This window comes from Lissotriton helveticus, chromosome 2_1 (assembly GCF_964261635.1).
Source record: "Lissotriton helveticus chromosome 2_1, aLisHel1.1, whole genome shotgun sequence".
NCBI lineage: Eukaryota > Metazoa > Chordata > Amphibia > Caudata > Salamandridae > Lissotriton > Lissotriton helveticus.
Window position 1 is genome coordinate 1,543,315,459 of NC_136059.1, and position 18,315 is coordinate 1,543,333,773.

Consider the following 18,315-nt stretch of genomic DNA (forward strand, 5'->3'; position numbering starts at 1 on the left):
ACTCTCTACTACTCCCTCTCCACTACTCCCTCTTCACCTCTCTACCTCTTCACCTCTCTACCTCTTCACCTCTCTCTAAAATAAAAGTATCTGTTTACTACCTTGACAGGCACACTGTGTGAGCTGTAAAATATTAGAACACTGCAATGTTGGAACCTCCATTAAAAACAATGGAGTGCTCAGTGCTTCTAACGGCCAGTAGAAGCCCAGGGTTCCAACATTCAAATGTTTGTTCACAGCTGTTGAAGTGAACAAAAGGCCTCAGAGCCCAAGGGGATTTAATCCCCTCCGGCTTCGCATTGCATTTGTTTTACAAATTAGAACATTCTGCCCTCTAGGGGCGGAATGTTCTAATAGCCTTAGAGCCCTCTTTAGCGGGCCAGAGCTGAAATAACGTTGGAGCGAGCCTTTAACGGCCGGTAAAGTCAGCTAAGGCAGACTCTAAGGCTATATTGACAGCTCCTTATCCATTGACTGGAAATAATTTGTAAACTTTGCATTTATTCGTATTGGCCACTACAAAGAGCAATCTATTTCGGATTGGAAAATGTTTTGAGCAAAGGCAAGAAGTTAACGTTTTCCAGCCTGTGGATAATACAATTACTATTGTGAGGCTATCGTCTGTGAGTTGCCAGGCATGTACCTATCAAAATTTCACAAGCCAGCAATCAAACAGAAGTGTCTTGTGTCCACACTGTCAGAAGAGCACAGAAGTATTCAAACTGGAACAGAATATTGCGTCTTTCTCTGAGCTCAAAATACAGTCAACAGAAGCAAGTCTTAGAAGCTTCAAATGAAATTACCATTAAAAATAACGCTCCAATTTATTTTAACTACATCAATATTTTTGGCACACAACCTGTTGAAAATGTAGTGAGCCATGGAAAGAAGTAAAACAGTATTTTGTCAAAGAATACAAATAAGCTTCAGCATTAAAAATAATTATTTAAAAAAACGTACCTTTTTTGGCACACATCCAACATTTACCTAGAAGAGATGAGAAATGAGAAACATCAAAATGTGTAAAATATTTCACAAAAATCGATTTTCATAACATTTGCATATGGGCAGTAATTGCGGTTGCTTAAGGGGAAAGCAGGTTTTTTCTGGTTAATTTTAGGACCTTCCTCCTGTAAACTTCCTGGCACTGTGTAACAAGCATTGAAAATGCAATAGGTCTCGCCTTTGATTACGTTAAAGCCATTTGCTTTGCCAATGGCATTGTATAGCTAAGCAAACGGCTTTACCTTAATAAAAGGCGAGACCTATTGCATTGAAAATGCTAGTTTTATTTTTTATCATTGCCTCTCCTCCACCGTCTCTCCATTGCTTCGGGTCCTCATTTGTAGCCCACTCTCCAGCAGTATAATCCTCTCACTGTTGATGCCTATGATGGCCTTAGGCCCACTCGCCGGGGCGTGCCCGAAAATAAACGCCTGTGTCACAAAGAATGGGCACTTCCATCTCTTGCAACATCAGTCACGATGTATACATTTGCATGTATCGGCAGCCATCTTGGAGTATGTTCTATTTAATAGAAAACCCATTCAAGACTGCTAACGATGCATGTGCATAGGTCTGGATGCAAGTGAAAGAGTACAACTGCTGGGCTTTTTTGAGCCCAAATCTATTGACTTTGCCAATGCTTGAGTGAGTGAGGCACTCTAATGTGAGGCTTTGAATGTCTGACTCTATAAAGATTGTTAGACTATATTCAGCAACTTTCCTTGTAAATAATATAGCTAACAAACACAAAATTCGGATTCCTAATGGCTGAGCTCGAAAAAATTAGCCCTGGGGTCTAAAAATAAATATTTGCATTTTGTTAAGCAATTATACCAGAAGAAAAACAATGCATTAAAATGTGGATAGAATTAATGCCTGCCTTCTGAATGCAATGTTCTCTGGTAGAATTTGATTGAAACTTAATTATAGGTATAAACAGCACCTGCATTCGTAAATGCCCATCGAATTGAAACTGAGGTCTAATGAAGGCAACGTACAATTAAGATGTATTTAGTAATCAAAGAATGCAAATGCTTATAATACATAGGTTTCAACTGCAAAAAACTTAAACATGAGTAAACGATACAGTGTTCATACTGGATTGCAATGCAAGGCACACTTACAGAAGCAACTAAAAACTAAACAGCCCTAATAAACAGAATTGAACTAAATGAAAATAAAGCAGCAGAGCGTCAACTAAAAAAACGCAGTGGAGTAACATGAAACCCACCACAGTGAAGCGTAAACAGCAAACATAGTCAGCTTACACCAATTTTACTGAGTAGCTTCTCTGGGGACTATGATGTGAATGTGTCTATCTCACTTTCTACCGTGACATATATTATCATGCACATATATAATTGCATAGCTTTGCAGCTGCGGTGTGATGCGAGTAACACAAATCATTCACTTAAACGTGTGAACGCATTCGATATACTAATATCTCTCAGCATGTCTTACTGAAGGGCTCTCCTGGTTTCTTTACATTACATGGAACAAATGAGGCAATTACTATGACAGGTATAAATGATTTCATGTGATCGGATTGGCCCAATAGCAACTTGGTAGTGGATGGCTGCGCTAGCAAGAAAGAGGAGGAAACGAGAAAGTTGTAGCGCGCTGAGAAACGGTAGAAGCAAAGGAAACAAGAATCCCGGAACACCTGGCGAAACCAAAAGCACTGCGAAGCGGCATTTTAGTTGCTAGGACAACAAAATGGCTTTGGGCTGTCCATAGTCCAACGGACATGCGCATGCTGTTTGCTATGGACAAATGGCAAGAGCAGCCATGTTTGTCCATGCAGACGCGTGCATGAAAGCCCTCGGCACAATCGATTCCAAAAGGTACTCGCAATAGCGAGAGCAGCGCATGCACTGCTTTCGCCAGGCGAGACCTACAAAACGGGTCTAAACTTCCTGAGATTATCAGAAACACTTTTTGATGGGAATGGTAGTGATAAATATGCCAGAAAACAGCATATTCTTCGTTTTCACTACTGACAAGCTTACCACCATATTTGGAGTTTCTTAAATGACTAACATTCAACGGAGAAAGACTCCTGTGGCCCCACCATAAAGTCTGTCAAAGTTAGGATGCAATTCTGTCAAGAATGGTGATGGATCAACATTTACAACAGTTATCTCCACGAAAGACAAGTTTGAAAAGAGAGATACATTTACACTAAAATAGAAGAGTGGTGTCCCAAATAAACTTGGAAAACCTCTGCAGCCTCGTATAGCCAAAAGACTTGTGGGATGGATAGCCACTGTATGTCAAAGAATGGCAACAAATCAGCCATCCAAAACAAGCATAGTTAGATTTTCCACAAGAACCCCTCTTCAACCCAATTGCTATCGTGGTGGAAGAGCTCACCATCCCAAAAGGGCTGACAGAAACCGACCTGCAACACTTGAAGTCATGCCCTAATTTCTTTATTGTGTCCATAAAGGCTACGAATCAGTTTCAAGGTATTGGTTTAACACGCTTTCAAAACCAGACAAAAGAAGGGGAGTCTCAAAATATTAATGTCCCTAGATGATAATTCACAACTGGCTACTAAGCTCCTGTAAGAAGTACAGAGAGGAGCCAGAGTAGCGGAATCCAGGTGTGACCTCAGAGTCAATGTGGCCCGAGAGCTAGAATAAAGGCAGAGAAGCAAGCTTAAACAGAACCAAAGCACATCGGAGTGTAGAAGAATTAATGTACTGAAAGAGGAAGCTGCATCTGGCAGGAATCCAGAGGTAAGGAACATAGTATGCCTACAGAGCTGAAACAGGAGCACAGTCAGTATACAAACACACACAGACCTGAAGACGGACAGGAGGGAAAATCCTAGGGTAAGGAAAAAGAAAGGGGCAAGGAAAGACAATAATGAAGGGTAGGACCGGATCTACTAGAAATAAACAGGAAGTGAGGCGTTCAAAGTAGAAAGAGTTGTCACTTTGTGTAATCACATTGAGCTCAGCACTGGGGCCGAGGAAATGTAGCGAATTACATCTTTTCAAATTCCATTACTCCCTCTTAAAGTTTTTCAGGATTTGTTTTCTTTTGACAGTTGAGCAGATAGCGGCTCGCATATCTCTTTGGCACCAACATCAACATTATATGAAGCTAAAACGAGGAAGGCTGTACATTTCTGGAGGGTTTCTTCTCAGACAACTCTGGGTGAGAAGAAACCATGCTGGTTCCAGGGGTATTCAGAAGCATAAGGAGCCCTTGGAAGAGCCAGTCAACACTACCAGGAGCAAAGAGGTATTCCGCAGTGGTGAAGCTGTGATAAAGAGGGAACTGTTCCACACCAACTCTGAGCTCTCAATGGGTATCTGCACCATGCAGTTTAGGTTTTATGGGTGTGGCTAGAGACACACGAGTCTTCCTGAACTGCAAAAAGGGCTGGTCAGTTCCATGCCTGCACATCTCACAATTGCTCACAAAATCTTGATGAGCTTGGAAGCATAAATGGCAACCCTCTCCTATTCCTTCCTGTTTTGCATGCTTTGTGTCTGCATGATTCTTTTTCAAGAGAAAATTACAATTGTTAATTTGCCTTGCCATTATGTAATCATTAGTCAAGTTACTTCGTAATTCTTGCAGATTTCAGGAAGACTTCTGACCAAAGCAACTTGGTAAATTTACACTTCCCCATTGTAAATTCTTATTTCGACATTTCCTGAAAGTGATCAATGGATAGATCTTCAGAACAAGTAGATTTAGAAACTAAAAGAGGCAGTGCTTTCTCATTGCAGGCATTGCTTCATATGGAGCACAGGTCACCCACAGAAGTATCTGAAAGACCAGCCAACGCAAGGTAGATGAGATTAGGCTTGCTGAGTGGCAGTTGGTGACATTTGAAATTGGTGAGAAGTAAAAGTTAAGTATAAATGTTATGTCGCAAGAGCATGAAGCGTACCAGCCAGACCATCAGAAAGGGTGTTTGAGGGTTCTTCCCCAGAGAAAGTTTTGAAATTAACAGTGGCAACTTGTACATTTTAAAGCAGGATTTGAGAAAGGAAGGTTTATAAAGCAATTGTGAATGTGTAGTGTTGAAATATTTAAACATCAAAAACTACTCCATTTTTTACTGCATTAAATACGTTCAATAGATATTGTAATGAGCAACTTCTGCAACTGAACATAAGTACTCTGAAACTACAGAAATGCAGAACACAAGCAATCTGATGATTTGGCAGCTATAAATAAACAGTTTGATTAAAGGGCAAAACCTGCCATTGTGAGCAGATGTGCCCCAGCAAAGAATGATTAACAATTAGTTAAGACCAGCGTCATAATGTTGAGTCAAATGTGGAGCTGGAATGTAATCCGACTGGAGTGTGTAGAGCGAAAATAAACATGCACAATGCTACACAGCCCTGAAATGAAAATCGTGTCTTGAATATTAGCTGGTGACATTCATATTTGAAACAATTGAATTTGCCTTGTTTAGGTTGATAATTGTCAATTAATAATTAAAAAAAGCAAATTCAATTGCTTCAAATGTGAATGTCACCAATTAAAATTCATACCAGAATTTCCTTCCTCTCTATTTCGCTCTAAACACACCAGGGAGGAACATATTCTATCTCACAATTTATGATTTCCCCAAAATTAAAACCAATTATTTATGGAGCTTTTGGTTGCGACAATCAACGGTTACCTGGTTTGGACAAATGCCAGGCACCTTCCCAAGTATTAATACAAATTACATCTCTTAGCTTCCCAAGACTCTATAGCCTGCAATGTTTATGCTGCCTGCGGGCCATATACAGAGCAGGGCTCTTTTATCCCGTGCTCAAGACAGCGCAACCTTGTCAGATATACACAACCCTGGCACTAAAGAAATATCTCTGCACAATGAAACATTGATTAGATCAAAGTAAGCAGCGTGTACATCAGGAGCCGTGGAGCAGCCAGAGACCAGTGCCTGGGGTGCAAGCTTTTGCAGTGTTGTTATACCCGAGTGGACACAACACCAATTGTATAAAGCTCTCTGCAGTTAGACCTAAAAGTGTGTTTTCCACCTCTCATGATTCTCTGGTATAAACTTAATTTCTGGTCCGCCATGCAGTAATTAATAGTTGAGGGCTTTGCGGCTGGCTGTGTGACAGAGAGATATGCAGTGCATGAAGGAAACAGAAGGCCTGCCTCCCATATTTTGTGGACCCACGAGAAGGAGTTTTTAAGCGGCATTTAAATTCCTGCGAAGGCAGTGGCAGCTGCATTCCTCAGGATGACTCCCCCTCTCAGTTCACGTTGCATACTGTTATTTTCAAATCATAAATCTTCTTGTTTATAGTAAGATTCCAGTTGATCGGATCCCCTTTGTCAAAGAAATGCACATTGCCAGGATTAACTGAAAAATACACAGGAATTCAATAGTAACCACGAAGCTAGAGCGATAGAAAGAAAAAAAAATGTAAATCCTTATTTGTAAAACCGAAAACTACTCACCCTTACGGGTCTCAAGGCGCTGGGGGCCGTTGTGGAAATTAAGTGAGCTATTGCCCAGAGTCACATGGTGCTTAGCTGAGCTGCCGCCGGAGCCGGGGATCAAACCGTGAGCCCTGTGCTCTAAAGTCAGCCAGCCAAGGTTGTAGATGTGCTCGCCTGAGGCTTTTGTGACCCGGTCGGATCATTGTGCTCTATTTGCGCTGGTGGGGCCACCGAACGGAGCCATTGTGCTACGAAACACCGGCAGCACCAGTGACTGGCCATCCCCAAGCTCCGAGAGCCTGCCGCCATGAGCCGCGAGACGATCCCCACGAACGCTCCCTCCTATCATGACGGCACCCAGCGTAATAGGAGGCGCCCAACCGTCGCAGACCAAAACAACCAACTCGCTTTATTCAACCAGTGCCCATCCTGCAGGAAACACCCACTGGTACCGGAGAAGAGAGCTGAACCAGCAGTACGGGCCTCCTCACTACGAGATCATTGATGTGTGGTGAGGCCGCAGGATCCCCCTCACACTATCGAGCGGTGAGCATGAGGAGCAGAGCAACCGGAGCAGGGGGGTTAAAACGGGGTGCAGCAGGCACACGTGAAGTTGTGCTGATCCTAGGGCGGCATAAGCAAAAGCAAGAAACAAGCATCCTGGGAACGGTTTCGGGGTATCACTCCTCATCCCCCTGGCTAGCATGAATCCAGTGGTGCAGTGTGCATGGAACCCATGTCTGGGCATACCCTTCATACTCAGGGTGACAAAAGCAAAAAGGACAAATGATGGATGAAATGCCGAACAATGCAAACATTCACCCCCAGTCACAAAGATCTGGATTTAATCCATCATTTTTGCTCACTGCGCCTTTGGAACCAGCCATATACAAATCAGTCTAGACCCTACTACTCATGGGAACAGTCAGGCCCAAACTGCCAAGCCAAGTCCTTCCTGGACCAGAAAACAAGCATCCCGGGACTGATGGGTATCACCCCTCATCAGCCAAGCTAGCTTGAATCCAGTTGCGCAGTGAGCTCGGCCCGGGGCAGCACATTCAATGAAATACAGAGCAGCCTCTTCAAAGCAGCTTCGTTTTTCACAGTGTAGGGGGCAACCCACTTGCATTTTGAAGTGGAAAGAGAGATCTTCTTGCAGGCATATGCAGTGAGGAGCTACAGATGACTGCAGAGGGATGTCTGGGGGCTCCATTGGAACCCCTTTCAGCAGTCCAGAATGCTGCCTTCATGGGGCACCCGGACAGTGTGCCTTCTTTTTTGTGAAGCACCGTCAGTGCGCCTCCTAAGGGCATGCTTGGCTCTGCGCCTGCATTCATATTACGGTGTTGGCACAGAGTCAAAGAGATTCCCTCATTTGCATGGGGCCATGCCTCCATGCAAATGAGGTAACGCCTGTTGGACAGGCCCCACGAAGGGCTCGCTCCCTCCCCGCATGACAGGGCCCAGACATCTGCTCTCCGGGTGCTACCCGCAGAAGCAACCCGCAACCCGTCCCCCTCCGGGACGCCGGCTCCCGGATCTCTCTGTGCCACGGGCCCAGGCCCCCGTCAACCCCATTGCCCGGCCCAGCCGACATCTTGGACACTGCACCACGCGGCCGCGTGGCCTCGGCTCGACCCCCAACCCTGGGCCTGGCCGGGCCCAGACATCCCGGCACCACCATCCATCCAGGAGGTGAACGGACCACTTGGCAGGTTAATGGGAGAAAGAAGTGTCAATGGCTCTCCCCCGCCAGGTGCCGATCGCCCCCAGCCTCCCCGGGTGCTGGCTCCACCCCCCTGCTGGGTGTCTGGACTCCCTCATCCTGGACATCCCGACCTCCCAGTGCGAGGGTCCGGACATCAAAGGGCGCCAGACCTATAACTGAGGCAGCCCCAGAGCAGGAAGGCAGTTGTATCCTGGAGTCGAGAGACACCGAGAAGAACTCATCCTTGACGGACTGCTGGCGCTGCCGCAGCCCTGCCTTGTGAACTATCGTCCTGCCTGCTGGCGCTGCCGCGGCCCTGCCTTGTGAACTATTGTCCTGCCTGCTGGCGCTGCCGCGGCCTTCTGCACCGTTCATCCTCGTGGGACCTGCTGGCGCTGCCGCGGCCCGTTGTAACCGTCATCCTCGCTGGGACCTGCTGGCGCTGCCGCGGCCCGTTGCCACCTACGACCTCTTCGGGACCTGCTGGCGCAGCCGCGGTCTGACCCGTCCGAACGCCGAGCTCGAGGATTGTGAGCTACCACCGTTTCACCTCAGTACCTGTAGGTACCAAGACTGTCCCGCTACCCCCTTCCCCTAATAGAGACTAGAATTGAGAGGATCATCGTGTCCTGATCTCCTTGTATCGTACCACCTTACTCAAAGAATTGCCTATAAAAGGTGTTAAGCTGACCTTCGTGTGGTGTCCATCTGTGGGGGGGAAGTTACTTGTCTGTACGATCGCTGGAGACGGCCCTCACCGGAGGCCTCTCCCCTTGTGCTCGGCCGACCCTCCAGGTACCCGTCTACCAACGCCCTTTAAAGATAGCACTGGCACAACATGCGTGCCAGCAGTATCAGTACTAGAGAAGTGGCAGCACAAACATCTGTGGCCCCATTCTCACTTCAAAAGTTAATTTTCTGAGGCACAGGGTCAAGACTGATTTGCATATGGCCAGGTCTAAACTGGGGTGGCACGGTGAGCAAAAGAATGATGGATGTAACCCAGATCTATTGACTGGGGGTGAATGTTTTGATTTGTTCTGCATTCCATCCATCAATTGTGTGTCTTTTGCTTTCTCGCCCTACGTGAGCCAGGTATGCCCAGACGTGGGTTCTGGGCTCACTGTGCCACTGGAATCAAGCTATCCTGGCTGAAGAGGGGTGAAACCCCAAAACCGGTCCTAGGATGCTTGTTTCCGGTCCAGTGAGGAACTGGCTTGGCAGTTCGGGCTTGACTGTTCCCATGAGGCACAGGGTCAAGACTGATTTGTATTTGGCCAGGTCTAAACTGGGGTGGCATGGTGAGCAAAAGAATGATGGATTTAACCCAGATCTCTTGACTGGGGGTGAATGTTTTGATTTGTTCTGAATTCATCCATCAATTGTGTGTCTTTTGATTTTGAAAGGACACATAATACCAGATATATCTTTCGGGACAAACCTTGGCTTCTTCACCCACACAACATCTCCAATTTTCCACATACCCTCTACAACACTATGTTATGCATCAAAACAACTTTTCTATTTCTCTGGATGTCTCCAAATCATTTCACTCCTCTCTGTGAGCTCTGTCTGGCCCCCTCAACACACCAGAGAGCAACAAACCTGGAAAATATTTAGATCTTGCTTTCCTACCTTTCAGTTTTTCGAATGGTGACAACCCAGTGACAGAATGGGAAGAGGTCCTATGGGCCCATAGGGTTACTCTCAGGATATATTTAAGCAGTGTTTTGCACAACAATGCTCTCATAACACTCCCCTTCAACCATTTTGTTCATTACCTCTGCCAGGCCATTTGCTTGAGTGTAATACAATGCAGTTTGATGATGTATGATGGACAACTTACTGAGAAAGTCCTTAATCTCCTGTAATACAAATTGTATACCATTATCATTTATGTTGATTTTCAGCACTCTCTCTCTTGCAAACTCTTCTTTCAAGAACTCAACCATTAAGCTCGAAGTCACATTACTGAGACACTTTGGGTCAGGAATGAAATGTGCCTCCACCCCCGGAATTGCACCCTCATTCTGGAGGAATCATCCACAAAATGTGCTCCCCGCGCACACCTCCATGTGCAGATTTGGCCCCTAACCTGCATGTCTGACATTCTTTTCAAGGCTGGATTCCCGCCATGAAAAGGGGGATGGATATGCAGGTCGTAATATGCTTAGCGGTGGCGGCATCGGCACCACCAGCATATTCAGGCCGTTTGAAGACAGCGGTCCCAAAAAGACCATACTTGTAATAAGGCCCTTAGCCATTACCTATTGCATGGTATAGTCAATTAATATAAACACAAAACTCTGAGGGTTGCAACAACCCAATAGGTCCTACAATGTCCATACCCAATTTCAACCAAGGTTCAGCTAGAACCTTCAATAGTGACAAACAAACCTGTCTCACTGTCTTACTTTTGTCTGCCTTATCATGCAACCAACAGTACCTAACTGTTTCTTACACCATCCTATCCATGTCAGGCCACCAATACTGCTCCTTCAATCTTACTTTGGTCAAATTACTGCCCAAGTGGCACTCATGTGCCAGATTAATTAGCTTTTCTCTCACTGTTTCTGGAGGAATTATCCACTCACCTCTGGAACAACAATCCTCCAACCACAGATATCTCCTCCTTGGCCACATTAAATTGTCTTACTTCATATGGTACTGAATGTTCGTGGAATTTAATGATTTCACTAGAGGTTCCAAGAAAAAGTTGAAGAAGATAGGAGATAGGGCATGGTGGCTCTGACATTTCTATTTCCGCTCCCTGCCTTTGACAACCTACACACATCAGAGACTCTCTTCCACCTCTTCTCCTCTGTCCGCCCACAACACACAACTTTATTTGAAAATCTCATCCTCGGATAAGATCATCTCTCTCAACGCTACCCTTGAGGCCACTCAAAATTGGTTAACTGAGAATCATCTACTGCTCAACACTTCCAAAACTGAATTCCTTCTCATCTCTCCCCCCAAACCACATCCCCAAGCTAGACCTTTGGCTGAATCACCTCACAGCCTTCAACTGCACCCCCCTCATCATTGACTCAGCCAAATCTCTCTGACTCACACTGGACAAGCACCTGAATATAAAAATCATATCAGCAATGTGTGTAAGGGAGCTAACCACTTGATGAGGACCCCGAGAAACATCAAACCATTCATGCCACAAAAGGATTTCAAGCATGTGGTCCAAGCACTGGTCTTGCCGAGGCTAGTCTACGGCAGTGCCAGGCTCTGTGGCCTTCCTAAATACACCCTGGCTCCACTAAGGGCATCACTGAACGCTGCCAGATTGGTCACAGGTACCAAAAGAAATTAGCACATATCCCCATTCCTAAAATCTCTCAAATGGTTACCCTACGAAGCTCGAATTCAGTTAAAGATTGCCGTTCTGACACACAAAGCCTTGCATTTCAAAACTCCCAGGTATCAAGCGCAAAAGCTTGAACTATCCTATGACGGGAGAAACTCAAGAAGTGCTAACACTTTCCTCCTGAAACCTCTCATCCTTAGCAAATAGAGAACTTATCACCGAGCCTTCTTTGGTGCTGCCCCAAAGATATGGAACTCTTCCACCGGAAGTACCCAGAAACCCCTCAACGACTGCTTTCAAACTGCAAGCCAAAAGATTCCTTATGGACAAATTCCTACCTTAATCTGAGCGAGGTCCATTGGCTCGAAATCATTGATCCTACAATCTCTGGTCCATCATGTAACTCTGCTCTTCTTTACAGCATTGTGTGCCCCCCTCGTAGGTCGCTATATACCTGATTATTGTATTATTCTCCTTTTTGTCATCTGTATGTGAATCATGTGATTATTCATGTTTTGTATTATTACTTGATGTGGATATTGGGTTTTGACCTTCCTTCCACCCTTTTGTAAAGCGCTCTAATATCCTTTGGGATCTTGTTTGTGCTATATATTTATCTAGAGCTTCTAGCCACTTGTCCATAGTCAGAGCTTAACAAGTCACCCACATCACTTTCTCCATATATCTTCCTTCCTTCCTTCCTTTCCATTCACTATGCATCCTAGATGCAGCAGTGTTTCTTTAACCTTACACATTTTGCATCTCAAAGTTAAATTCTCCGACACCCTACATCACTTATTAACTATTTGTGTGGCATACTCCCTGCCTGTGTATGAAAATATTTGAACAAATGGTTTGGGACTCTACAGACCACAAAAGGTAGACCCCACAAGAAATCATTAAAAATATTCTCCATCTGGTATAACAATGCCCAAGTCCTTTCAAGCTGGCATCAGTAATCAATACTGACTTCCGCCACACATCAAAATGTCCCAACATGGTGGGCACCCTCCCCAACAGCTATTTCACTTCTTCAAATGATTTGTCACACTTGAGTGACCAAACAAATTTCTTACCTTTCTTCAAAAGACTTCTCAAACTGTTGTACCAATGAAGAAAAACCCTTTGCAAGCCTTGAACAGTACTTAGCTAGCCCTAAAAAGGAAAGCAGCAGAAGCTTATCTTCTGGTGCTGGCGGTTTAACAATTGACTCAGTAGGATTCATTTTGGGACTTACCCTTCTCCTGCATGACATGTCCCAGATAATTTACCATACCGACCCTAAACTGACATTTCTCCATTTTTACCATAAACCTATTTTCCTGCAATTGAGTCAAAGCTTGCAAAAAAACTCTATTGTGATTAAAACCATGTTTGCTATATACCAAAATATAATCTAGGACAAAATCCATTTAATGCCTTATAAGACTCTCCTCAATATAAGCTGCAAACAAGCAGTGACTGACGCCAACTTAAACGGCATCCTAACAAAACAGAATGCACCGAGTGGTGACACAAATGATGTGAGAAGCCTAAACTCCTTAAGTAGTAGGACTTGACGGTACACCGAAGACCGGTCAATCACATTGAAAACGTATGCCCTGTTTAGGAACTAGCGTTCTTCCACAATGTTTAGTAGGGGCAACCTGTCTATCCAAATACAGTTATTTAGGTTCCGTAGATCTACACACATCCTCCATAATCAACTGGATAAATATCTGGCTTTTGTAAAGTGAGATCATCGCTCCTAAATATTCTATCCCAATTTTGATCTCCAATGACAGGAAGTGGTGACCCAGAGTTGCCAACACATTCACATCCTTTCCACCAATCACAATTGTATACTCTGGCATCTTCAGGGCATCTGAATCCCATTCATTTGCTTTGGCTGGTACATCGGTAACTCATAGCACAGTTCTATCTTTACCTTTTAATATGTCTTGTATCCATTGCATAGAACTACTGTATAGTTTCTCTATGTCATCCAGGCTCTTGTATACTCTAGTATAATGACCCCTCTTTCCACTCTTGCGACATACTGACATTGAGCAAACCAATTCGGGCTGCTGGATCTATGAGGGCACTGACGCAAATGTATCATTAAAATGTACTGCCTAAGGGGTCTTGGGTGACATTTTTTTGTAACTTTTTTTTTTTGTAAAATTGGGTGACATTTTAACCATGTTAGAATAGTTTATTTTATTCTTGTTGTTCACAACATGTCTTTTTTCTGTTTTTATGATACCATGTGTAGTTATTTTAGATGTGCTGAGAAAAAGGTTCGCCCAGTTTGATAAATGCTTTTAGTTAACAGTGTCAATTCTTCTTTGTGAAATGTGTGTGTGATATTGTGAATAACGAAATAGGTTTGTTTCTGTTACCACTATGCACCTGATCCTGTTGCAGATATGGTTAGCAACCCAAACTCTAATTCAATTATGTATTGCGGTGGGGTTCAACGGGGCTACAATAACCTGTCTTTCACATTAAATACTTGTGCATTGACCAAGTTCACCTGTGGGTGGGAAAGCAAACCTTGTAGAACTACACCAGGGTCGTAGTTTATGCATAAGGAGATATATAGCTAGTCTATAGATATGCAGTTATTAACAATTCACCAAAATAAAAGACTAAAACAAGATTCTGAAAAAATAACTAACACAACAAATTAACCCCTCGGGAGTGGTGGTGGTAAGACCTGCCCCATGTGCAGGTTACATCTAGCCACTTGTTAAGTTTGCTACCCACCACACAAAATGAGGATTCTAATTACTTAATTAAGATTTATTAGTAGTGAAATTAACCACCAAGGCGAATACAGGACTGCTCTTACTGGGGTTCAAAGCCTTCTCTGCCCACAGCTTCTAATTCTAGTCATCAGCTGATGTCATTCATCATAAAGCAACAAGCTAACCCACAATGCGGTGCTTGCTCTAACACATTTTATCACCGTAGTATGAAAAAAAGCAAAATAACGTCGAAATGCCAAGTTATTTTGCATAGTGTACATTGTAGTATGTTCTGTTGCCAACAAATGATGCCACATTTCTAGGCAAAAGCAGCACATTACGTTAAAGTTTCCATGCTGACTAACAACTAACCACTGTCTGTGATGGTGTAATACCGCCACACCCGCTCATTCCAAAACGGAGTCGAATGCTAGCTCTCACAGTGCCAACTTAAGTGCTACTTCCTTAGAGGTCACATTATGTGAAATGGTCTGTGGACTTGGATAGGAGTACCCTCCCAAACTATTCTCCATCATCTGCAAAACAGCAAGGAAGATTTGCCACACTTTCAATCTTCGTGCCAAAATATAAATATATGAATATGCATTTAGCGACAGCTTATTCTCCGGTAGGACGTGGTGCATGTACACTTAACACTACTTTACCCACTATGGCACACGTGTGCGAATATCTGCGCGTTTGACTGCTGGATACAACAAGCATTGCTCTCAACTGGCTTATTTATTTATTTTTTTGGGGGGGGGGGGGGGTTAAGTTGAAAGAACGAATCTTTGAGCAAGGGGGGGGGCGGGAGGTGACTACGAGGAGGATGTGCTAGGGATATTCCCTGTACATTGAGGTAAGCTGGGCCCAGGGGGAAGGGGCGCGCGCATACTCACACAGGTGCCCCCCAGCTTGTTGCTCTCCACCACCGCCGTCCTCGCCCCGTGCTCGGCTGCTCGGCGGGCGCTGGCGAGGCCGCCGGAGCCGCCGCCGATGACCAGGTAGTCGAAGGCCAGCGGTCGGCCGGCGGGTGGCGGGGCCGCAGCCATGGCTCGGCGCGGGGGCAGCGGGCAGCAGCGCCGGAAGCGAGGGGCGAGGCCGCCGGAGCTCAGGACCCGGTGCGCGGTGAGGCCTCTGTGGAGGAGCGGCGGCCGCACTGCCATGCCGAGGAGGCGGAAGCGGGCTCTGGTTTTATTGGAGAGAGCCCCGGGGAGGAGTTCCTGCAGCGTGCTGAGTCACTGTGAATCTCTGAGCCTGCTCCGACGCGGGGCGCACCCTTCACCGGGAACGGCGCCTCAACCAGAGGAAAAGTCTACCCGCTACACGCATTCAGGGCAGGGACACAAGGTACAGGATCTCCATCTTTTATAGGGCCCCGCCCTCGCTATATGAAATAACAAAAACACTCAATCTAATCTTCGATTAGTTGGTTGCATTTGAGCCGACAAGTCAAATTCAGAACGCACACCACATTTAACTTTCAAAAGAGCTAAATCAGAATTTATCAAAAATTGCCTGTGGTCTTGGCAGCAGCACCCTACCCACCTAAAGACAGGGAGATGCCCCACCAGAATCAGGGTTCAGTGGGCCCCTTGGGTGTTTGGATCCCAGTGCCACAGCACCTGCAGCACCAATGAAAGCTATTCTCCTATATTTGCTTATTTTAAAGATTCTGTATTATGCCAGAGTAGGTAGCTGGGGGGTCGCATAACTACTTAGCATGGAGGAGTGGCGTTCCTTATCGGAATAAACCAGAAAAATCGCTCCACCAACTAAGAATGGCCATGCAACTAGTTACGGTATCACAGCAATTCTTCTGGGAGAACTATCACATTAAAAGGTTTTCTGGTATCATCTAGACAGTTTTGTCCTATTGTCCTTACTTCTAAATACACAATCACTGTACCCCGCACATTTAGGGCTGCCTTCATACCTGCACCCCTCATCATAAGGCAAGTATATAAAAGATCTCCGCCAAAGCAACCCGTTGCGGGCCCCGTAGGGTATTGCAGCGCCAGAAGTACAAGGCTCAACGCCCGATGATGGAGCATGTCATCCCTAGGGATGTGTGAAGGGACCAGGAAAGAATCCTGTCCGCCGTCTTGTCTTTCTCCCTATTTTTCTGATGGGTACAGTACCTTCCCTGTTGGTTTTATTCGATAAGGAAGGGCTTTCCAACAGCCTGTGATTACGAGGATATTTGTTTGAAGAACAATTGTGGTAAATAATAAAAAAAGCATACTTGTTAGGGTGACTCAGGCATATTTTTAGGGCATGTATCACCATGAAAAAACATACTTAGGTGCTACAAGTCTGAGCATTTTCTAATGTTGTAGCTTTTTGGGAAATAGTCTATTATGATATATTATTAAGTTGTGTTAGCTTGAGCCTACAATAAGAGGAATTCCCAAGTGTTTAGTAATAACAGAATATAATTACCACAGCCTGATATGAGGAGACAGCAAGTGCCCCAAATATGTTTCAGGCTCAGTATTGTAGAAAAGCCAATTTTTACGCCGCTAAGAGTCACGGACGCCAAGAGTACAACAGACAATTGCTGCCATGGCTCTCTCGATCAAGGCAGCTCAAGTTGGCTGACACAAAATGAGAGGCTATTAATCTCACCTCTGTCTCCAGTATACCTCCTCTGCCTGCCATCGCTTCACCGAACCACACCATTGGATGAGTGATATCGGGTGCCGCGCTCACCACTGTGGCTCTCGGTCACCTGCTCCTGCCTGCCTGCTCCTCCATTAAATAGCCACGCATCTCCAGTCCGCAGAAAATAATCCCCATACTCTCAGCGGGCCTAGTGAATTTGCAGACTTAGGACCTCTCCTATGTAGTGTTCCAGTAATTTATGATGGACATCAGGAGTATCGTTTTGACTAACTGTTACTATATTTATCTCCTTACACATTCGAATTTTAAAATTGGCACTGAGCCTTATCACTGTATAAACTCCCTATTAAATATGTTTTTCATCGTCTTTCACATAAGTGAAATCATTCACCCTCGTGGAGGTCTTAGAAGTTTGGCACCGCAGGTGTGGAATACCAGATTTCACCTTGTAAAACTGTGCTTGTTGATACTTCAAAACAGTGTCCTTACACTCCTACCGTTTTTCGACCTAATATTTATTGCTCCACCTGGATCTGCCTAGGGTGCCATTGAACACTGTCTACATAATGGCTCATTCGAATGACCACAAATAAAAGGAAATCAAAGGGAATCTAAAAGACAACTAAACAGGAACCTCCCATTCCTGATTCCCTGGTTAAAGATAAAGCTGAGAATCCAACCACCCGTAAGGCTATTTTTTTTAAAACTGAACGCTGTACAATTATTATTAATATTATTTTGAGTTTTATATAGCATTAGCTAGATCCGAAGGTATCAGGGCTCTTTACATGTCATAACGTTTACAGGAGGTACATGAGGGGATTCACAAGAGTCATAGTCATTAAGCGGTTATAAAGTTACTCAAGTATAACACCGGGACGCATTGAGGAATGGTATTGGGGACTAATAGGAGACTAAAAGAGTCTGTGTCTATATATATATTTATATTTATTTTTATATACATATATATATATATGAACCAAACAATCCACCTCCACAGTGACACCATGGAAGGAAGCACGGACACGAAGTGGTTCAGGATTTGGCCTTTGTCAATCTAGTTTGGCGCTGATTTTCACAAGTGTTATATAGCCCCACCCACTGGATTCGTAAATAAACATAGAAAACACACTATTGTGTATGCACTCCTGTTACACCAGAGTTACCTCATGTGCAAGCTGTCTACAGCAAAAGGACGGCATTAATGCAGGTACATTATAGCATCACAAAGTATTGTGCACAGTACTAGAATATAGTTTTTCTCGCATTGCATACCTATAATGCAGACCGCACAGACGATTATGCTCGAACATCACTCTAGACATTTAACACAGTGGGACAGAATGTGGGCATTATATCTACATAGCCAAACCTTGCGTCCTGTGTTGCCTTAATAACATAAAATTAACAATTTAAAAGTAAGTGCTGCTGAACGCTACAATTCATGACTCGTAGTTGCTGTCATTGTCCCAGAAAGCTCTCCAGAGCTGATGATTGAT

The 18,315-nt window shown here is 44.6% G+C and overlaps 1 protein-coding gene across 2 annotated transcripts in view; it reads right to left on the reverse strand.

Moving 5' to 3' along the window:
* Window positions 1–15,561, reverse strand: part of GSR (glutathione-disulfide reductase) — a 203,972-nt gene extending 188,411 nt beyond the window's left edge. The window contains exons 1-2 of one of the 2 annotated variants that reach the window (XM_078676503.1): window positions 15,091–15,561; window positions 961–987 (exon numbers count right to left, since the gene is read on the reverse strand). In XM_078676503.1, coding sequence (XP_078532629.1) covers window positions 961–987; window positions 15,091–15,357 — 294 coding nt within the window. In that variant the 5' untranslated portion in view covers window positions 15,358–15,561. Of the gene's footprint in view, window positions 1–844; window positions 855–960; window positions 988–15,090 lie in introns of those variants that run through there. The other variant, XM_078676504.1, reaches the window with a different exon arrangement.
* Window positions 15,562–18,315: the final 2,754 nt, after the last annotated feature.